General features: G+C 29.9%; 2 protein-coding genes across 2 annotated transcripts in view; both read right to left on the reverse strand.

Annotated features, from left to right (window-relative positions):
• LOC121120529 (uncharacterized) overlaps window positions 1-24,235 on the reverse strand; it is a 191,557-nt gene that overhangs the window by 162,767 nt on the left and 4,555 nt on the right. The window lies entirely within an intron of this gene.
• On the reverse strand, window positions 7,150-17,169 carry LOC121120432 (beta-galactoside alpha-2,6-sialyltransferase 2). The gene is made up of 3 exons (XM_040715297.2): window positions 17,041-17,169; window positions 10,261-10,891; window positions 7,150-8,196 (listed from the first exon to the last, which is right to left on the reverse strand). The coding sequence occupies exons 2-3, from the start codon at window positions 10,860-10,862 to the stop codon at window positions 7,602-7,604; spliced, it is 1,197 nt and encodes a 398-aa protein (XP_040571231.1). The 5' UTR covers window positions 10,863-10,891; window positions 17,041-17,169; the 3' UTR covers window positions 7,150-7,601.

The following is a 24,235-nucleotide window of genomic DNA, read 5'->3' on the forward strand; positions in this document are numbered from 1 at the left end:
CGCACTCTTGTGCCATACCAACTATTTGTGCCTTTTTATAACTAAAAATTGCCCATTTCTTTGGGGTGGACTTTAGTAAAACACCATAAATGCAATAATGATATTGTTTTTTGTGTAGTAAAGGAAATTGACAAGATTTTTAAAATGATGAAAGAAATATCTCAACTTTTACAAAAAAGGTACAAAATTATACAAATACATTGCTGAATTAATTTGGGAAGAGAAAATTCCTAGATACGCTTCGGAACATCTTTCATAAAGTCAGTTCTACTCACTATTTTCAAATGCAATATGTTGCATCTGATGCACAGGACATTTTTTTACAAAATACTAAATTTTAAGCAAAATCTATTAATTTGTTAAATATAGTCTCCTTTCCAACTATGTGACGTATTAAGTGAGATGAGAAAATAGACAGCTGACAACAAAATAGAATGGGTATTTTTGTGTTAGGAAGGTAGTGTTGGATCGGTCTAAAAAGCTGCAGTTCGATTAGGCCGGTCCAAATGAAAGTATTAGTCCTAGGAGGACGGTCCTTATCGGTCTATCAGAGTAATTACAACAACTGAAATGACATATGTAGTTACTAACCATGTCCTTTCACCGGCTTAACATAACCTATTTTAAGAGACAATACAGCTGAATTTGAAGTATGAAATGTGTGGCTAGAACTTATTATCACTTTCATTTATTATTTTTTCGTCTTTATATGTAGTGTTTCAACTAAACATGAATATTATATACCATTTAAACTGGTAGTGGTTTTTTGCATTTAGCAATTCTTATTAGAAGAAACTATTAATAGAACTGTCATCATTAATATTTCATTCTTGAGGAGAAAAAAAATCTAAATTCATATTTATATAAAAATAAGTAATTTCTATCTACCCACTACGTATTTATTATTTTAATAAGTTTTGAAACGTGTAAAGTTGTATCGTGATGATGTTTGAGATACATTATTGACTATTCATATTAAAGCTCTGATTGCTAATAATAGTGGTAAAAATGTATAAACTTACTATAAGAATTCGAGATTTTTTGCATGACATCTTTGCAATTATGAAACTATAGTCTTGAAGACGTTCAAATTAGAAAAAACCATCAAAAATCGAATTTACAGGAGGAATTTAGTATTGCATACAAGTCTCATAATATATTCTAATTCTTAAAATTCCAATTTTATTAGTGATATAACCAAGATCCTCATCTTCTGCAATATTGTACCCCATATCGTTAATCATCAAAATTTTGTTAAGTGTATGGAAATTTACTCTGGAAAAATAATTTCCTGTCGCTTCCCCATCACAAAGTCAATGGAGTCTCAAAGTAAAGAAGTTTTAATCAAGATAAAGAAAGATTCAAATAACTTGTAGCGAAGAGTATATTTCTTGTATTGGACGAAATTATAGTGACTCGACAGGGATACATGACTGCAGTGTTGGTTGGTCCTATAGATGGTCATTTTTGGGTAATCCTTATCTCATTTATTTGGAAGATGTTACGAAAGCCGACCATTAAACGATTAAATTTGGGTATATAAAAAGTATTAGCAAAGTTCTTGACTCCGATTTCATAGGGGAAGACTGAATATTTTTATGGTTGATGAAGAATCATGTTGAACGAAAGCAACATTTTGCAATGTCACTTGTCTAGCTCATGATTATAACAGAATAGTGAGAGTAGTAATATTGGTAGTATTAATATAAATACATCAAATTGAAAGATTGGATCCTGAAACCATGAATCATGATAGTGAATTTAATCAATACAAAAACAATCCTATCATAAACTGTGATTTTATGAAAGTTTTCAGTGTGATGTCAGACATAAATGTACCGAAAAGGTTCCATATTAAGGAAAATCACGTCAAGGATATTATGATAAAGAAGTGAAACATTTATTTATTAAACGTTGGAGATTTACGACGAAGATAGTTAAACGATTTAATAAACCATACAGTTTTAATTATTATTATTTATTTTCTTTATTAAATTTTTTTGGTACTTAAATTTGGATAATTGGAACCCTTGTCTACGATGCTGGATGAAGATTTGGTCGTTATAGACGTTGACAGCTGTAATAAGCATTGAATATTTAAAATTAAAGGAATAATTTCTATTTCTTTTTTAATATTACTATATTTAGAACTTATGGGGTCAATCAGCTATTTTCATAATAAATCTATATGTTACATTTGATTATCATATTTTTTACGTGAACCTCCGTCAAACTGGACTTTCTTAATACACTAATGTCCGACATCCCACTGAAACCCCTTTCGGAATCAATGTTAACAATAGCAGTGTTTTTGTATTTAAAAAACTCGCTATTGTGATTAATGATATCAGCTCTTAATTTGATGTATCCCTTATCTTTCTCTATTCCCTCCTGACATTTAGTTCGGAAAGGCTCAAGATGAATATCTTGACATAGATTTTCAACGATAAGTACACTTGGGAGAAGCGACAATCTCTCTTTCAATGCTTTAATAGTTACCTGGATTTGTTTCAAATTTTGTTGAATAAACATTATTTCTGACAAAAGTGGATAATTCTTCAAAATATCTTTTTCTTTTTAATGTATGTACTCTTTGACTCAATTAATGTTCTTAGCGTAATGGAGAAATGTTTTATATGTCATTTGAATTCTTAAAAAAATATTCACTTCAAAGATGATAGTTTTTGAATTTGAGAAGTAATCAGGACAGCACATATATTTTGTTCGGACTATAAGCATAAAAACTGATATTCAACATAATTGGAAATTATTTTTTTAGGTTTTCGTCTGCTCTAATGCAATAACCTGCTCCATTGGTAATGAAAACATTCACAATTTTGTCTTTGAAATCGGAGGCAAGAACGTTGCTTATACTTATTGCAGCAACAGATGTAATCATTACCACCTTTCAAATTAATGTGATAAGGACGACAAAAAAAAATCACCATATTATGGAACAACAACCACTGCAGCCATGGATCGCTATTGAGTCTGTATTTTCTTCTAATTCAATACATACATCCTTATCCTTAAATTCTTAACGGAATGTTTTAGTTCAAGACTCCATTTACTAAATAACGGAGAAGCGAGGGTAAATCCTTTTTCCAATGTAAAGTTCTATGAACTTAACTAAATTTGGAAAATTCTCAAAATGGAGTAGAATATTGCAGGAGCCAAGCATCTTGGTTATATAAGTAGTAAAATTGGAAATGTCATCATTGGAATTATTTATGCGACTATTATACAGTTCAAAATTCCTCTCTTGAATTCGATTTTTAATGTGGTATTCTACTTTAAACTCTTTCAAAACTTTGATACCATGATAACAAAAATACCGTGTCAAAAATCTAGAAGAAGCTTCTGAACACAATATATTTTTATATAAATTATCAGCGATTAAAGAATAAATAGTAATTTACATACCTTTTAAAATATTTTAAATAAATATAAAATATTAATGAATTTTGAAATAAAATAATTTAAATTATTTTTACATTCATTTTTAATTTAAGCAAATTATACTTTCTTCAATTGAAAAAGGAATATTGGACTTGCAGGTACAAGGCAAAGTTTCTTTGAGTAAATACAATTCAGAATTTTGGATATATATGTAATAAGCCCATTTTATGGAAATCATTTTTTCATTTTAATATGCATTAAGAAAAATTATTAAGTATCAAATGAACATAAGATATATTTTTTACTAATACAGTAAACAAATTCATTTATGTTTCTATCTAACTATAGTGAGTATAAATTTAAATAACGTGTTTATAATTTTGTTGTTCTCAGCCATGACAATAGAAATTATTCTTGGTGTTGTTCATAATATTGAATCCGATTCTTGGGAATAAAAATATTGTAATTAAGAAGAAATAATTTATAATATCTAACAATTTTACGATATAGCAATTAGCTCATGCATTATTAATGATATGAACGAAAATTATTTATTAAAAACGTATCGATGACTTGGGGTTTAAGCTGCTCTCCTTCCAAACATTCTTCAAATTGTCAAAGTTACCACGTTAATTTTCGGTTTCTTTTTTTAACATACCGAGGAGACATAATATTCATCCCTGGTTCCGACAATGCTACCTAAATATTGAAGCAACGGGCCGGAAGAAGATCTAATAAAATAGACGAATGGATTGGGGTACAATCATATACTAAGTTATACTTTACAGGGATTACTATTTAAAAAGGATTTAGATAAACTATGACAATAAATATATAAATACAAGTTGATACGTCTAGCTAAAAAGGTACATTCGTTGCCTATGGTTAAAACTAATCCCTACGTCATATTAATAAAATTATATAAAAGATGTTGATAAATAGTATTTTACAATCCTAGATATGAGTGAAGAATAGTTGTAAAGCTATGGCTCTTCTTTGTTACTATTGAATTAAATAAATGAACAGTTTTCCTGCGTCGTGACGTCAACAGAGAGTTGATCAATACTACGTCATATTTATAGTAGATGAATACTGAATGATATATGAGATAAAAGGAAAAGATTGAGCGAGGATTCCAAAGAGGAAAGAAAAAATACGCCTCCAAAAAAGATGTTTACTGTTTTTATGTTGATCATACTTTTAATGTATTCTAATTATGTACCTGCATATTCTTTTGAATTTTCAAGAATGTAATAACTACGATCTTCAACTGAATAAATCAATATTCACTCAGAAAAAAAGACAATATACTGGGTTGTAGAAAAAGTAAAACAAAAAAGAATAGCTATAAAGACAGCTAAGACCGTAGAACTCAAAGAACAAGTTATCAATTCTTAGAACTGTTGAATGGTAAAAATAATTAGACCGATAAAAAAAAAGGACTGAATAGGAGGAAAAGACAGATCAGGCAATCAGTTCAGGGACTAGTCCAGTACTATAGTAAGGCAACGCCGTGAAAGAGAGAAATGAAGAGAGGAAAGGGGAGGAAAGAGACAGAAGTCAGTGGAACTTAAAAGGTAAAAAGTCTCAAATAAAATCCAACTTGATTATAGGAACCTGAGTTCGTGTCTAAGTAGTTTCACATAAAAATTTAAAAGTACATGGATCTATGCATCAACTCATTTGCAATAGAATGCGGGGAGGGATACTTGAATAAAAATTCTTTTTTGAAAATATATTTTGAATCAGGAGATCAAACTCTACTAAAATAAGTATATTTCATTTTTGTCCCTTTTTTGTTTTTGAAAAGTGTGGTATAAGAATTGGGTTCTTTTTGGTTTTTTTGATGAATCACAATATATTTGTTATAAACCATGTTCTTAATTAGTTCTTCTCATAATAAAGTTTCAATTCAAATTTCCATAGGAATATTTACCTCAAATTTGTATGTTATAAATTATTATTATTTTTTTTTTTTGAATTTCCCAAAATCATATTTCATACGAAAAATAATTAAATAATTAAGACTAACACGTCTAGTATTTCTAGAATTAAAAATATATAGCAGGGCGTTAAAAAGTTTTAGAACATGACTTTAATTGCGTTTTGAGTGATTTTGGTGAATTTAATGTAAATATTGTGTTAAAAAAAGAACAACTAATTGTTTATCTTTTGAACATCTCATTTTCCAAGTCCCCAGAATAAATATTAACGAAAATGGAGCAAAAAAGGTTAGAAGTGGCTCTTTTAGTCTGGACTACACTTAGCAATTTTGATATTGTAAAAACCCTAAATGTCTGTAGAACCACCGTCTCAAAGGTCAGGGCTAAGGTCCACATTGGTGAAGACATCAGTGATCGTCATAGAAGGGGAAGGCCGATCCAATTAAGCTTGAAGTGGCAAAAAAATGGGTTGTTTTTTTTTAATCCGAAAATGACGATGACGGATTTCATAAAGAAGTGGTCTATGAGCCGTTCCCCGGTGTTCAATGACGTAAAAAAGGTAGTGACAAGTCGCTCCGACATATTGAACGACCCTTGTATACTCAGCAACAAATACAATTACAATTTGAAAAAAACACATTTTAATGACCTGAGGTATCACAGAATCAAAATTTTGTTCTTCTCGAACGATAATACATTTACAGTGTACAATAGACAAAATGATCGGATAGTATGTTTTGGAAAAGTCACTGTAACCTCCATGAAGTGTCCACCCCCAAACATCCGGCCTCAGTAATGATGCTCGGCATTGTTTCACCAGAAGGTCACAAAATTAAGCCAAGTTTGTTCCCTCTTAGATACAGATTGAGTGGCACGGATAACTTGATGATTTTGCAAACAAAAGTGCTTCCCCTACGTTTGCAGGATCACAAAGCAATCAAAGAAATCCGATTATTGCTTTTGCACAGGACAGAGCTCCTGCACATAGGTACATCAAAAATCGTGCAGGATTGGATTGTCAAAAAATAAAATTCTGGCTGAAGGACTTCTGGTCACCGCAGAACACCGATCTGAATCCGCTTGATCACACATCTGATGGCGAATTGAAAACAAGGCCTTTAGAAAACATCACACCAATATTGAGTCCCTAAAGCAATCGGGTGAGAATGAGTGGTAATCAATGTCAAAGCACTACGTTGTAAGTGTGTGCAAAGTGTTCCGGGCTCAAGTGGTGAGTGAAGTTGAGGCGTAAAGTCTTTAAATTCATAAATAATGTTCTTTAATGAGTAATAAACAAGTTCCAATTGAAAAAAAATTTAAATTACTTTGAATGAAGATTATTTCATGTATGATTGATTGGTTAATGATATAACTTTTGGCTATTTTAACAGAAATTACAAAAGTGTAAGTATAAGGTGGTACATTATAAAGTTCAAATCATTCATTTATATTACTTATAATTTTATAATAACCATGTAATTGTAATCGATCAAAATGAAATGATAGTTTCAATGCATATTTTGTCATTAGAATGACCAATATTACAATTAAAGAATGTATTTTAAGACGAAGAAATTGAAACTTTTACAATTTGCTAACATGAGTTACAAATGGTACAAATATTGCAACTTGTATACATCATATAGTATATATTTGGCTGAGGCTTATGTACCCCACCTTATTAAAAATAGCTTTACATTTTTAGAGAACAAATCGATGCAATTTCATTTAAATTTATTTATTCATTGCTTCTAGTAAAAAGCAGATGATTTTTTGGGAAAATATACAACAAATTATAAAAATCACATTTTTAGGTTCCAGATTGTATTTAATTATCATATTTTTGCAAAATGTATTGAAATACAATATTTATATTGTTTTAATTGTGTTATCAACTGATTGCTTAACAATAAAAAAAATCATACTTTTAACTTTTTATGAAAAGTTATGGACAGAATAAAAAAAAAAAGACATGCCTGAACAAAAGAAAATGGTTGATCACCCTAGTTAATTAATTGGGCCACTGATATTATATAATTGGTTACATAAATCTTATATAGAAATATAAAATAATTTTGAAAAAAAGTAAAATATTTTGTTGATTTTTTTCATCCTCTGTTTGCTCTGATCTGGAGAAGGGATTTGACAGCTGGTTTACATTTTAATTCATTTAACATATTAATATGGGATTGATTTTTTTTTTTTTTTCTAATGAACATCCCTTACAGTTTATAATAAATTTACTATGAAAGGATATTATTATTCACAATGTCTTGTATCTATTGTCACGTATCCTTTATCAAAAATTTCAACTCGATTCCGATTCCCCATGAAGTAGTAGCTCAATTTCTCAGCTGAGACAGAGTGATCCCCTCCATATGTACACGCCATACTTCTTTGATTTTCAAAGTAATGACACAGATTTGTCTGTCTCTTGGAGGGAATAAATTCAAATAAACGAATAATATCACAATGACTGAGCATGGTTTGGAATGCAATAAATCCAGATGACGGAATGAAATTGAGGATAGGATATTTTCCAAGAGAGGATAACCAACGTTGCATAGACCATAATGATCTATAATCTAACATGTAAAACTTTTGATCCTTATTGAAGACTCTCTGCTTAAAATATCTGTCTATGAATGGTTTTTGAGTTATTGTCCAGTTTATAAATCCTTGATTAAATCTTGAAACTTCGAAAGTAACGTAGGTTGTTTCCTTTGATTGATACATGCTATTAGGAAAAAAGTATTTGTATTTCTTTTTTTTTAAGACGAGACTATTCACAAAGCGTATATCTGTTCTACAACCGACGTCATCTTTATATCCGGCTGTTTTTGCGTGATTTAATCTAATAAAGGTAAAAAAATAAAAATATTATTCAATTTAATATAGATCTTTATATTTTAAAAGACTGATAACCCAAGGGATATGTATAGGTCTTTAAAATACTTGATATTTTATACTTGACCGTAGGTACCACCAAAAATTGAAATTGTCATTAACCAATTCTTATAAACATAAACTTTTCCAATTATAAGAAATTTACTATATTTTTGAATTCACGACTACATTCTAATTAAAGACTGTAATTCTACGTCGATGACTTATGATTTATACCGCATATATATATGTTATTTTAGTGTTGTGGTGTAATAAATGCATAAAATTATATTGCACATTGTTTGACCAATTAACAATTTTAACGATGCTTTTAGAAATAGTTGTTTTGAGACACATAATAGTTTTATGTGGTATGACAAACAACGACCATTATTAAAACTTAGTTTCTAAACTTAATATTCAATATATTTCTAGAAAATCCATCTTTTGGATGATTGATATGTTTTGATCCATTCTTAACCTTCGAACAATGATCTCGAATTCATTTTTTAATTAGGAAGTCATACTAATATGACTTCTTTACAATAGTCTTTAGCTCAAGAAATGTATTTGTTCCCTGAGCCAAGGAAGCTAAAATATAGTTGCTGATATAATAAATCTCTCAAATGTTGTATCTTTTAATTACTTTAATTTTCATTAGTATAATTATTTCACGTGAAAGGATGGCTTCTGTATTTTTGAGCTTTAAACCCATAATTTTTGTAAATAGGCTTTTAGGGTCAATCATACATCTGTTAAAGCTTTATATGCTGTTTTCCCGTTCTACAGCATACACAACATTAATAAATATTGGTTTTTGATGAAACTGATAATTTCGTCTCCTTTTGTCACTTTAGTCCTTTTAGGAAAATAAAAGATTTCTTTAGTCAGACAAAAAGTTCAAGAAAATTGTTTTATTTCGTTTTGTCTCAAATTTGTCATATAAAAACCGTTTGTTGACGGAGACTTACACCGTTCTAAGCTGTAGAAATTTAAAAAATGATGTATAACTTTGATTTAATTCAAGTACCACTGTTTATCATTGCCGTTAAAAAGTATGAACTGCAGGTGTAAACCTTTTTTATTTTTAAAGCCATTTAATGAAGTTTAATCAATATTTTTTGGGAAATGATCAAATTGATGCATAGAAAAAAATAAAAAAAACAACCCTCAAATCATGCAATTTTATGACCTCATTTAAAACTCTCAATATCTTCTAAATTTGCTATTTTTCATTGAAGCAAACAAAAAATTTTAATGTACTAATTAACGAAATCCTAACGTCACATCTAGTGAAGGACTTGTTGGAAAGAGTGACATCAAAGATTTTGCGTCAAGCTGTTTTTCATAAAATTGAAAGACAAAATCAAACCAACTTTAACATAATTAAATAATAATAATAACTCTTATTGATCATATCAGATAGTTTTTGGATATTCTATAAAAAATACAATTGTTTTAATTAAATTATTTTGCAATTTTATGGATTTACATAGATTATTGTCTAGGTCTTATTAGTGGAATATTGGTCGGAAATGAGTTAATTTATTATCTAAATCCTAATGAAAAAAAATTTAAATTAAAAATGGAATGCATTCTTGACACGTGTGCTATTAACTTTGGCATTTAAAAAATAAATTTAGTTATTTTATGAAAAATAAGACACCAAAAAAAATTATTTGTATTTTGCTTTAAAAAAAGATCAATATAAGTTTGTGTATTTTATATTGGATAAAAACAATATTTTAAGAAAAAATATTGAAAAGGGCACCAAATCCAAAAACGGTCTTATATCACACACTTAAAAAAAAAAAGATACAGGGTCTAAAACTCCAGAAGCAAAGAAGAACATATGTTAAAAATATGCTTATATTAATTCGTAACTTAAAAAAAAGATAAAAAGTGCGGCTTCTACGCAACGAACCAAAAATTATGTTAATATAATTTAAAGAACATAACTTTTTATTTTAATTATACTCATGCATAAGAACAATTAATAAGATAAATTAATATAATATCTTTTAAATGTTACCTTATTACAAGATCATGAGAGTCAATGAATCCTCCGAGATTAGATCCAATCAATGAACCAGAATTTCCGACTAATGCACATGTTTTGAATTTCATATTATTTAAGAAGGGTTTCGATGGAAGGAGATGTTCCTTTTTCAGTTTCAGGAAGCCCGAATCTCCTTTCATAAAAAAACTTACATTAACTTTGTTTAGAGCATCACATATCATTTTTTTCCTTTCCATGACATATTCTTTACTTTTAGAATGTGAAACATTTTCTTTTTTTAGTTCTTCACCTTTTTTGGCATAGTAAAAGTAGAGTTGAGGGATCACCATATTTTGTAAAGTTCGAGACATAGACTTATGAACAAATCCATACTTTTCAATTTCTTGTGAATCCTCAAACATTACTCGATAACTCGAATATTCTTCGAATGAAAGATTTCCATTCAACAATATTGTATTTATAATCTCTGACTTTGATTGGCTTTCGATTTGGTTTGAAGTTTGTAGATAAAATATATTTTTAATTGTTAAATATAAAAAGAATATCATTAAAAATTTCCCAAGACATTTTAAATTTCCTTGTTTCACATTCCATCTTTTTGGAGCTGACGACATTATTTGACTCTTTACATCCAGATAAAGAACTGTTAATGTATTTATAAATATAAAAGAATATTAGATAATTATTGATAAATGAATGAAAGATAAAAATGATATACTAATCAAACATTCAATAATTGATCTGTGAATATCTTTTTTTTTTTTTTTTTTTTTTTTGGGGGGTATTCTGCTAATAACTTTTGCTAATTACTATTCCTCTAACTAGTAGATTAGCAAATTGATTAATACGCTAGTAGAGGAATACGAAAATTATAAGAACGTCAATCAGTAACTTTCATATTTATAACTCTCAGAACTTTGAATTAGTGCAGTCCAAATGCAAAGTCTCGTTGAAATTAAACATCATTTTTTTTTCTCCTCTGGAATAAAATTAAGTTAAATGAACATTGATTTTTTTAAGAAAACATGAAATTAAATGAAAGCCGAAATATTGAAAGAGTTTCATTTTGCCATTGATATTTTGAATTATAAAGATAAGAGTTGTAGTAGCATTGATGTACGAATTAACAATGTACTATTCTGTGAAAGGGTATTTTAATCTTATTCAGATACAAAAAATAGTCTTTTTACTTACTCTGAAGTACATTGATTTTAAAAGAAAGTTGGTAAAGTCCAAATTCCTAATTAACAAGCTCAATAAAATGCCAAAAAAGTTCAAACAGCTGGAATTTGCATCCCTTTATTTTTTTTTGTTGGGGGGTTGAAGGTTATATTAAAAACCCTTCTTCCTTGCTCATAAAGAATAAAGTTAAATTAAATTAAAATGGATGGTTGTGGCAAAATTTATAAACGGGACCTAGAGAATGATTTGAGCATATGTTGGAGCTGGGAATTATTTGTTATGAATATTGTCCTATTCATCTCCATTTCATATGATACCAAAGAAAAATTGAGTTCGGACACTTTTTGTTGACTATACAGGACTCAATGTGCCCATAGTTCCATACCTTTATCTCATTCCACACGTTCTATTATCTTAAAGAAAGTTGATTTGGGTTGAGCTTAGCCTAATATTTCGGCTTGTTTTGAAGATATTCACTATATAGCTATAACGAAACTTTTTGGTTTATTGAAATTTATCAAAAAAAGTTTCCAGAGTTGGATCGTTTGCGGTTTATATTCCAATTTTGTTTCGTTCATTTGTTTTTATTATACTCTGATTGCAGCTACTCGAAAACGTAACATTAACAACATCTTAGACAGATTTTATTACAATTAAAGTAATGTGAACTTATAATTTATCCTTAAAAATGTAAGCTGATAAATAAATCCTTGATTTATTTTGGTTATATTAATGATAAGGATATTATACAACTGTGACGAAAATAGTTCAAGATATCATAAACTTTCCGGTCCTACATCTCTATGACTATTAAAGAAATTCATTGGTGTGATCAAATTCTAATATTGTTTTATCAAAAGTTTTGCTGAAATTATGAAACCTTTCTATCAAATGATCTTAGACAAAAAAGAAAAAAAAACTTCGTCGCTAGAATGACAGGTTGAAATGATTCAGATTGTAAGAAAGCAAAAAGAGCCTTAAATGAGGTTATTTAACTATGACAGCCATATCATACTACTCCCATTAATATTACTGTCGATGCTTCAGATATATCAATTGGCACAATTATTCAACATAGCCAAAAGAGCAGTTGGTAACACCTTGTCTTTTTCTCTAACAGACTGAAAAAAGCTACGCCACTTTTGAGCGTGAATTATTGGCTATTTTTTTATATATTAAACATTTTGATTTAAGTGTTGACGTCAGTGTAAGATAAGATATCTACGTATATTCCTCTTTCCTTCTGATTCCGAACGAGTTCAAAATTTCATAATTTACTTGGTATATATATACATGGTCTAGATAAACTACCAGAATTTTTTCTATTTGCTTCTTCTCCTCCTTTATCTATTCTAGCATCCAAAGAGCGTTGATGAACGATGAGACAATCTTCTTCACTTTTTCAATCATGTTATTTTGCTCTTCTATCCTTATCACTAGTCAGACCTTCTTTAGAGATACATTCTCTATTAGGGGTGGCATCACAAAAAACTTTTCAGTATCAACAACAGTACTATGCTTCACTAAACGCTCCTTGGTCTTCAAGTTATCTGCTAAATTGTTTAGTATAATATCATTATAACTACCTTCATTCGCACTTTCTTCAGACAAGCTAGTGATAGGCATAGAAACTTATTATTCCTGTCATCTCTAAGAAGAATTCTGGTCTGATTTATCCCTCATGTTAGAACTGTTCTTTAGTATATTATTATCAGTACATTGAACCCAGGGAAGCATTTAAAGACTTTTTATACTCATGAGTTTTAATTATTTCGTTCTTGCAGCTGGGCTTGTTATGGCCAAAGCTAAAACAATTTTGACACGGTAATTGACCTTCTTTAAATCTTAATATAATTAGACAACCATCAATAGGGACAATCTATGGAATCATAACTTTGTTGGCCACAATTTTCACTATATAATCCCTATCCCTCCATATCCCTCTATAGTTCTTATGCTTATCTTCAGCCACTCTGTCTGGTTGGTTCTTTTTAGGAAAATGACTCTTAATTTCTCCAAATTGTTTCAACCACTTAATTTAATTTATACGTCTAAAAGTATCAATTCATGTGGAATACTTTTGTGTTTCTCTTTGAAGATAAGGAGGGATCACCTGTTGGACAACATAATTTACGGCATGTCGATGTTTATAGTATTGCTAAATTAGCTGGTGCTAACCTTACATTTGGTTTTAGAAAGACATTCCTTGACTCTAAGTATCCTATTGATGAAGTACACCCTTATTCTTTGAAAAGTGCCGAAGGTATGGCCATTGATGTAAAATTAAACATAATACGAATCGATAAAACAAATTTACTAAAACGTTGAAATCGTGCAAAAAGAACAATTGCAATCACTGTTCATTTCTTGATATTAGCAAAGAAGTATGCGGCAATGAGTCAAAAGCTGTTGTATCTGCTAGTCATATGGCTGAATGCGTGACAACTGCGGTAGTCTATTGCATTGATTGTTTAAAGCCCAACTTTATAAATAGAATATTTGAGTAAACAGGGGAAGATTATAAGACAGAGTTAGAGAATTTATGGAGTATATCAAGAGAAGCGAAGAAACTACTAGAATATATTTCCCAAGTACCCACAATATACATCATTGGAAAGTGCAAATCTTAAAAACTTATTTAATTTTTATAAAAAATCACTCACAATGTTTCGAAGTTAAGTTAAATAAAGTTATTTAATAAAAGAACCCAAAATCTATTTATTTCCTTATTGCAAAATTATATTCTAAATATATACAAACAGAAAAACATAGAATGTTTTACCTAGGAGACGAATGGACCCATTAAATGTTTGACGAGGAATGTTCTAAATATATTGCTTCAAATAGTACCCCTTATAAATCAACTGGTAATTTTCTTCAAATAAAAATAATAAAAAAAGGTTTTTCAAGAAACATTCTTGTTCGGCTAAAAGATTGACGCTGTTAATGTACCAATAAAGTAGGAACATCATTATTTTTAGCAAGAAATGAAGAACTCTCAGCATGCATAAATTATAAGATAGTTAAGAATATCGAAAGTGGCAAAACACACCTGTTAGCTTGAGTAGATTCCTAGTACTATATTTAGCCTTTTTTCACATATTTTTTATGAGGTAGGCATATTTATAGCAGAATCACAATATTCACCTTGTTAATTCATGGAGGATGCTTGGTTAATTATAGTCTCTAACTAATATTACTAAATAACATACAAATAGGTTTATAAATTGCAAGAGTTTTCGATATCTAAGAAAGGAAACTAAAAATTAACATGCTAGCAACGACGATTTGAAGAACTTTTGAGAGGAAATCCGCTATGAGAAAAAGAAACAAACACAAATCCCACTCCGTATCAAGCAATTTCATAAGCGAGAATTACTCAAATGTCGGTCTGCAATTCTAATGTGAGTCCAGAAAGGACTTACATTATTTATAAATCCCCAACAAATCATCAGTGATACTCGCCCTCTTTTGTGAGGAACTGGACTTAGTACTTTATAAGCCAATTTTGATCATGACTATTTTTTTTATTATTATTAGACTAGTATCACAAAAACTGTGTACTATGTAAATCAGAGTGTTACCTCTCTAACACCAAAATATACAGTATATTTCGTTGTTAGCTGCTCTAATTATTATTTCGAACCTTGATTAGTTGCACTACACTTAGCTATTGCTAAGCTGCGAGCAATTCCAAAAAATCATTGAATAACACAATGCCACATCATTTACGCCGCCAACTAAAACTCACTTTTATTTTTAATATTTAATCTATAAAACACAATAATTTTCCTTAAAATTTTCAATTGCAGTAGGTTTGGCCTTTGCAGTCTTTTTTTTTTTTTTTTTTTTTTTTTTCATTCATTTTTTTAGTATAACTTCGATTCAGCAATATTTTGAAATAAAATAACTATATATATTTAAATTTACGTTAGTAACAAATGATAAAAAACATTCCAGTATTCAAAATATAAATTATTTATTCATTGAGTTCTTGTGAGTACAGTTCTTACAAAATGTGTCTAACCATACAAAAATCCAGTAAAATGAAGAATCTTATATTTATGAAAATAAATATTTTTTTTTAATTGCTTTATTTTATAAATAAAACTACAGGTTAAAAACTTATACTACAACTTCAAAAGATGTGTTGATAAAAATTTTAATTTTTTTTGACTTTTTCCAATTAAACTTTTGATTTTGTTGTTTTATATTAGACCTATTTTGTAGGAACCCTATTCAAGATAACTTCTTAACTATTTTATTGTTTTTGAATGCAGGAATGTTTTTTATCAATAGGTATTACCTTAAATTTTAATCTATATAGTTATTACCTTTAATTGTCAGTAATATAGTTATGTTATTATGGAATATGGCTCTGAATCGAAATTATACTATAAAAACGTTATTTTATTAAAAGGCTTTCAAGCCCAAACCTACTGCAATTAAAAAATTTAAAGATTATGTTGGTATTCAATGGATTAAATAACAATAATTAATGCGGCTGTTAAACGGCAGGCGTTGCAAGAGCTAAATTTTGTAACACACCGGGTGTTCCATTGAAATTTGAACAATTACTAATTCAATAAGTATTGAGGGTTGAGTAATGGAAATTGATTCATATTTCGAGACATTAAAGCAAAACTATTAAGTTACTAAACAAAACAAACCTGAGCTGTTTAGTTAATGTAAAAACCATGAAAATAAATCTTGAATGTGATCGACGAATTTCCACTTGCAGAACTCCAAGTAGTTGGGGATTTCCAGAGCCACTGTCTACGCCGTCAAAAAGTCAAAAACGTTAGGGATGAAATGCTCTGTTAAAAAGGTCAAACCGGACACGGAAAAGTTAAAAAAAAACTAATCTTCCCAAGTTCATGAGGGTCCATGCAAGAGATCTTGGGGTTTCATATTAGGCCATACATAGAGCTATTGAAAGAGTGGGGTTTAAGAGCCTTGGTTGGTTGGTTGGAGAGCCCATTTTTGACTCCTGCAATAAAAGAAACCCATCTCTTTCGTTAAAAGACTTTATCAAATGAGTCTTTTGGACTCTTTTTTTAGACTTTTGGCCCCTAAATCCCTGATGCCCCCCACCAACTATACCTTTTGGGTGTATGTCGAAAAGAAAGGAATGTATGTAGTGTCTGTCATCCAAACACTGAAGCCCTCAAAACCAATGTCAGTCAGTACTTGGACGCCATGACAGAAGAATACATCCACAGTGGATACAAGGCCTTGCGCTGCCTTCTGGAAGCCATTGTTGCCTCTAAAGGTAGCAACATTTATGATGAAGAGAAATCAGACAAACATCAATTTATATAATTTATTTTGAAAAAAATTTTGAAATTTTATTGTTAATTAATAAACTATATCTTATTGAAGTTTAGAATTCAATGTGTTCAGATTTTAATGTAACAAACGGTAATGTAATAGTTCCATAAATAGAACGAATTAGCTACACGATTTTGGGTTCCTTTTCTTTTTGGGACAAACGTAGAGTGATATAATAATGGTAACAATGTGACATACATTTATTGAAACAACATTTGCTTTTTATATAGAATAACAGAAGAAAAAGGAAATTTTTGCTATATTGTTTAAAAATCTTACCCACTGTTGAATATTTCTTATTTATTAGATGTTTGATAAAGTAAGTCGCAATTTGATTTTTTTTTCTTTGGCTAAATATTACTCCTGCAATATGAGAACACTTTAGTTATGGAAGCACACATTTGTTATGTTTTTTTTTTTTCACACTCTATAGGTAGACAATATATATATATATATCCTTCTTATAGATTAATATACCGGGCGTTCGTAACCCCTTGGACCTTTTATATGACGACGATGTAAGAAGTTTTGTGAAGGTTCAATGTTAATTATTAATAACAATCGAAACAAAAAGGTTAGAGATTGCCACATTGGTCTGGGCCGGTCATTCCAACTTTGATATTGTCAAAAGGATGAAAGTTAATGGTCTTACAGTGTACAAGGTCAAAAAGCATATAAAAATGAATTTGAAGTCAACCCATCCATGGGCATGTTAGAGTTTGGCAGGAAGATAAAGGTGAGTAAGTTTACAGTCTCTAAAACTGTACATTGGCCGGGAATGAGATCTTTGAGGTTTATTGAAAAGCATAAATGGGTGGCATTGTGGAATACTGCAAGAGGATAATAAATGACCTCAAACATAATAGTGATAGGAAGACATTTACTGGATATATTGTCGTCAACAAACAAAATGACAAAGTTCTGTAATCTGTTAAACATGGTTATATGTAGCACATTCAAAGTGCTACCAGAATTTCTGAACACCTGGTAAATATCCTATGTATATTACTATAACACCTTTATTTAAATAAAAAATAAAAGAACACGTTAAATTGTCTGTATATCTTTTAAACATAAAAAGTAAATTATGTTCACATTTTAGTAGTAGTATTACAATTAAAACATCAATATGTGATTTATATATACTCTTCGATATTTGAAAATATTACTCATAATTTTCCAATAAAATATCAAATTTATATATTTTTTTAAGTTCTAAAAATATACAACTTTTGACACCAATTGTATATTCAGGACTGGGCATATGATTGAGCACAAAGAGAAGGTAGGAGCAAGACATATCGTACTATTGATTAAAGTAGATTATTAAAAATCAGCTACTTGTTAGCTGACTATGATTTTGTAGGTTATAATATAACCTGTGGCTTCTCAAGAAATGAGAAACTTCCATATTTTAAATAACACTAGAGGAAATGTTATAAAGAAAGAGTATAATAAATTTATAAGGCATTGAGATCAAATCAACCCTTAAGTGCGCTGGATTTCGTTGTGATGTAGCTATCTGATAACTTATCTTTTTTTGCTTTCAGAAATTTTGTTGTATCAACAAACTTTAGCGAAACTTTGGGCATCACAGTCAATACTATTCAAAATATGAAAAAGATTGAATTTACCGAGAAGAAACAGTGTTGCAACGTGACAATGATTTTTGTCAAAAACCAAATGGAGATTTCAAGTCGGAGGCTTTTTATATAACAGGCATCCCAATGGAGATCGGCATAGAGGGTGACAACAAGACTCAGTACCTTTTCATTTCATATACAGGTCGTTGAAGTGGCTCAATGAATACTGGTATGACTTTATCGAGAAGGAAGTGTGGCCTTCCAGCAGTCCCAGTTTAATCTGATGGGTTACTTTGTACAGGGAACCGTTAAATATAAAAAAAATGAACATATAATACCATCAAGGATTCTCTGATTGCCTTAATCAAGAAGACAAAGAACAACATCGTCAACGCTTGATCCTGCTTAGGGGTCCAGATCAAGGCATTGATTAATGCTGGATGTGGATACATCATATTAACTTTTTTCCACATTCATATCTAGAGTTTAAGCGAATTTCCAAATAAATACGCCAAAAATGTGGCCTTAGCAACAATTTAAAGATTTTTGAAATATGTGCCGATTTGATCTGAACACCCTGTATATTAGGGTGGTCGCTATTTTGTAAAGTTGACCAAATTCAAAAGTATCATGGATCACGAAATGTGCTTAGGTGTTGATAATGACATTCTAATTTTTTTTTCTGTACCATCAAAAACCGTTACCCTCCATCCGGTCAAAGTTTCATTGTACCGGAAATACTTCAAATGAGATCAAATTAAAGAAAGGAAAAAAATCTTATAGTTATGGCAGATGAAAAGAAAACATTATTTTATAATTTTTTTGACTTTATTATGTGGTCGTTCTTTAAGTTGAAACTCATGATGTAACTATGGACGGCATACAAATATAAATAAATAATTATGGATTTTCTATTTATTCAGCAATTTATATTATTAAATTTTTTCAAGAATAAAACAACTTTGTTACTTTTTCTTGCTACAGCAAATTTTGTTTAATAAACCGATTGTTAGTATGTAACATACAAATGGGCATAAGAAAACCTATTTTTGAAAAAAAGGAGGATATCCACAATGTCAAAATTTTGACAATTCTGATGATGAAATCTTCAATAAAATTGTTAATTCGTGTGCTGATTCTACTAATGAATAGAAACATAAACAAAACCTACAAATTTTTCAGTATGCAGTCAAGTACTTGTGGGATATGGTTCGTCTCTCAAACTGCAACTGCGTATGACAATGTCTTATCGAAATATCTTTAACTTTGTAGCTCAGAAAATGTGTTCTGCACAACAAAAGTATATTATCAAGTATAAAATATTTTACTCCTTAGACACAAAGAAAAAAAAGTATTAATGTGTCTCAAATTTGATGGACACAAGGATAAACCAAAACGTTCTTCTCAATTTCCTGAACAAAAAAACCTTTGCAGAACCTATTACTGTTATTTTAGATCCTGAAACTATATTCATAGATCATTTCACACCAATATCAGGAAAGTACTACACATTACAAATGAGTTATGTGCCATAATTATTGAATCTGGCAGTATCAATTCCTTTAGAGCTATTGGAAGTGATAATGCCCCTATAAACACTGGATATCATGGTTGAATAATTTTACAAATTAGAAAAACGTTGCAATGATTTTTATTTTTTACTTCAAATGAATTAATTGAATTTAAAAAACAACATTTGAAAACTATGAAACGAAAACAAAAGGGCCAAAATCTTATACAGCAATCAAATTTCAAACTTATTATGTAAAACGGACACTATAACATTTGTGGCTATGAAAGAAAGTGTACCAGACATAGATTAATATGTATTTAAATTTTTGAGCTGAGACCAAGAGTATTTGTCAAATTGTAGAAATACGGACCACATTATGTACCTGAAAATTTACTGAAAAACATCTTGGAACATTGCAAGATGCAAGGTTGACTATCACTGCTTCAATGCTTTAAAGATTATACATTCAAAAAATACATCAATGGAGCTTAAAAGACTTGTTATAATGATTTTAAATGTATGTGCCTATGTTACATGCCTTCATATAAAAGATTCCCTTACATCAAACACGGATCAAAACAATTTTTCTTTTCTATATGTCAAGTAAAACAGTACCTCAACTTTGAAGAAAGAAATGAAAAAAAATCAGTCAAATTTATGACAAATTTTTTCTTTGCACATTCAGAAAAGGTTCTTATACGTGCCTTGTTCGAATCAAACCTAAGGACAAGAAAAAAAACAATTGACGTCATCTTAGAAGATCGTAAAAGAAGAAAAAAAAGTTAAGATAAAAATTGAATAAGTTTGATTTCATGAATTAATTTAATAAGTATTTAAAAACTCATAATGGGTATGCCATTTGTATCTTGTTTTTGAAAAAAATTAACTATATAAATAGCTGAATAAATAAAAAATCTATAACTATAGTTTTATATTTATTGTTAATAGTTACTTCACGACTTTTAATTTACAAAACCGACTACATAATAAAGTCAAAAAAATTACTATCAAATTCAAAAAAACTACCAAATATTTTTTTCTTTTCATGCGCCATAATTGTAATAATATTTTTTAATTCTACCTCATTTTGAGATACTTTCGGTACACTGGAACTTTGACCAGATGGAAGTTAACAGTTTTTGGATGGTACAAAAAACTTAAGATGTCATTACCAATACAAAAACAAACATATCTCGTAATCCATGATAATTTTGAAATTGGTAAACTTTACTCTACTATATATTACAAAATTTCGACACAGAGTATTTTTTTTTATCTGCAATTTTAATTCTTAGGTAATAAGTTTTTCATGGTGTTGATATCTTTCATTCGGATAAAGGAAACTAAGTTATTTGTAAGTAATTTCTTTATAATTAGATAAAATTAAATTTGGACTATATTTTGTAATGTAACTTAGTAATTACAATATTAGTAAGGCTGAAAGAAATAAAAATAAGCACATAATATGATTGGTCAATTAGAAAAAATCCATACTGGAGTAGATAATGAGAAAGAACATGACATTATGTTACTCTAGAACAATTTTAAGTCGCTTAGTATTATTCTTTATCTTCATGTATGCATTCAAATGAGAAGATTAGTAATTCTGCTAATATAATCATTGTAGAGGATAATAGTATGACAAGGATCAAATCTGTACAGAGTGTGTAAGGGCATTTTACAAAGTCTATATAATAAGCCAGGGTAATTTGGTATTTTCCACCCTTTCTTAACTAAGTATATCTTGTTTATTATTGTCCACATTGGGTCATAAGGTGTTCTAAATGGTTGAGTGTATACTACAAACGTTTTTTTGGAAATTATTGGACTTGCCCGGTGCACTCGTGAAATGTCGTGCGTCGAGTATAGAGGTATCAAAGGGAGAAATTCGCTATATTTTACATTTTTACTAACAGAAAGGGATAAACTCGTCGAAAATGGGCGAAAAAAATTGTAATGTATACGGGGCCGATACTCTTTCGGTTCGTGTTGCACAACAGTGGCTAGAGTGATTTCGTTCTTGTATTGTGGAGATTAATGCTTTACCATGCTCTGGTAGGAGTGAGCCCGAAAAAGACCTTAAAATCGTGGAAAATCTCGAAATAGAGTGCCATGCTAGCAGTCGTAGTATCCCCCAGGGGCTGGACATCAATCATAAAACTGTTTTGAACCATTTCTAGAAGCCTGGATACAAAAAGAAACTAGAAGTAGGAGAGGAATTGTGTTTCATCAAGACAACACCCGACTGCACACACCTTTGATGACGTGCCAGATACTCCTGGAGCTTAGATGGAAGTTTTTATGCATCTACCATTTAGTCCAGACCTGGTGCCAAGTGACTACGCCTATTTCTTTCTATGGCCAACGCACTTGGTGGTACAAATTTCATCTCAATAGAAGCACGTGAAAACTGGTTGTTCGATTTTTTTTTTTCGTTACTAGAAGGTTATTATGATGTTGGTTTCTCGTTTTCAAGAAGTTATTGAACAGAACGGAGCATACTTGGCTTAAATTAGATTATTATAACACCAATTATAAAGTATTGAAATAAAATGAAAAATACGAAATTACTTTTTACCAGGCCATTATATCTAAATAAAAGAGTTTTCTAAATATTTATATATCATGAAATTAAACACATTATTGATAATTCAGCAAAGTAATTTCAATAATACAACTTTAGTATTTGGTACACCTCTCTCTATAGTGATAACTTCCTCACTACAAAGGCGGGAATTAGTAAATGTCTCTTGAATTATTTGTATAGAAGCTTGTCCTATGCACTTATAATGTACTATCTGAGATAATACTGATTTGGATGAGGACTCGACGACTCTCACCAGAAATAGTCCAGTACGTTATTATTAGAGAATGAGGTGGGCTACATATTAGAACAAAAGTATTTTCTGGAAAAGAGCTACTATAAGATGTTGTTGCTCTTGAGTCCTAATTTTCCATTCACAGCCCTCCTGTTTGTTCCCTCATTGACTCACATTCATTTAGTTAAGCTGCAATGAGGTAGTTGAGTCATACTTTATTGTAGTCTTCAACTGGCACTGAAGCTGGCATCTTTGTTTCCAGTTTGGCATACAAACTCAAACTCGACTCAGTAGATAGCCCAAAGTGTTGATGTTGTTATTCCTCTTGTAAACAGTCTCTAGGTGGACGTCTACAATCAAGGAAACACTCCTTTTTTTTGCTATTTCCGTGCTTTGCCATCATTCACAATAGAAAAGACGGTATTTTTCCAAGCAATTTTATTTGATCCTAGGTTTATCGGAGCATTAAAAAAACATATAAAAATCTCCTCTTTAAATTGACCAGCTTCAATATAACGGGTCAGCTATTTCAGATTAATGAATAGAATGCAGATTGTAGTAATCAATTCTGCCATATCTAAGCCTTTGCCAGATTTAAACACTGTTTACCTGTATACCTGAGAGCCAGGGTGTATTTTGATATATTAGTAGGTTTCTTTGATGGTAAGGGAAGCGGCTGTAAAACAGCAAGTTTGACGTATGACCCAGTATAAATCAACTAATTCCTCATGGCATGAAAGAAGGGTTCCTATACAATGCCTATATGTTAGTATACTCATACGTATAAAACCAACATGAGAATAATTCTTGAAATGTTACAGTCTTTGTTTTTTGTTTTATATTAAGTAGAAGAGTTCATAATTAATTTTAATTTCTTAATGTCCCGGGCAACGCCGATAAAACCTATTCAAGTATATATTAAAACAAAAGTACCGAATAAAAATAAATACATGCTATTGAAAGGCCCCCATGGCGGCTAAGAACCAAAAATATATAATTAGAATCGTATCTGGAGCGGATAAAATCTACATAAAAATTTCAGTAAAATCTATCCATTGTTTATCCAGTGATTGAAGGACATACACAGACATTCACATTTAATATATAGAGGACTACACTATTATTTTTTAAATAAAAATTATAAATATAACATATATCAGGGAGCCCTATATAAGTGGAGCCTCTTTACATGCTGAATGCTACATGCAAAACGCCTGCAATATTTTGTTAATACTAAAACATTTTCATTTTTTAAGTCAAAAATATGAATGTGATATACTTCACGGACCACTATATACAGTGCACCATGTAAACATTCTTGATGGTTCACATGTTGTATGCCTATAATCATGGAAGTTTAAACATATAGAATATCACAAATGCAGCTTTACTTGTATTTTTTTATTTCTGCTTTTGAAGGAATGGAGTAAAAAATGACATCAATATTTTTTATTTATTTTTAACCGATCACTTAATTTATATTCATATGTGGGATTATATATTCTGAGTGATTATTCCAGGTCTTTAAATTCCAGGATATACTCAACTTAAAATATCGC

This window comes from Lepeophtheirus salmonis, chromosome 6 (assembly GCF_016086655.4).
Source record: "Lepeophtheirus salmonis chromosome 6, UVic_Lsal_1.4, whole genome shotgun sequence".
In the NCBI taxonomy this organism is placed as follows: Eukaryota; Metazoa; Arthropoda; class Copepoda; order Siphonostomatoida; family Caligidae; genus Lepeophtheirus; species Lepeophtheirus salmonis.

Bases quoted from the DNA above. Each gene is read 5' to 3' on its own strand.
- LOC121120432 (XM_040715297.2), bottom strand. From the start codon at position 10,862: ATGTCGTCAGCTCCAAAAAGATGGAATGTGAAACAAGGAAATTTAAAA. The intron at 8,197-10,260 runs GTAACATTTAAA...TACCTTTATTAG, and splicing joins TCTCATGATCTTGTAATAAG to ATTAAATCACGCAAAAACAG.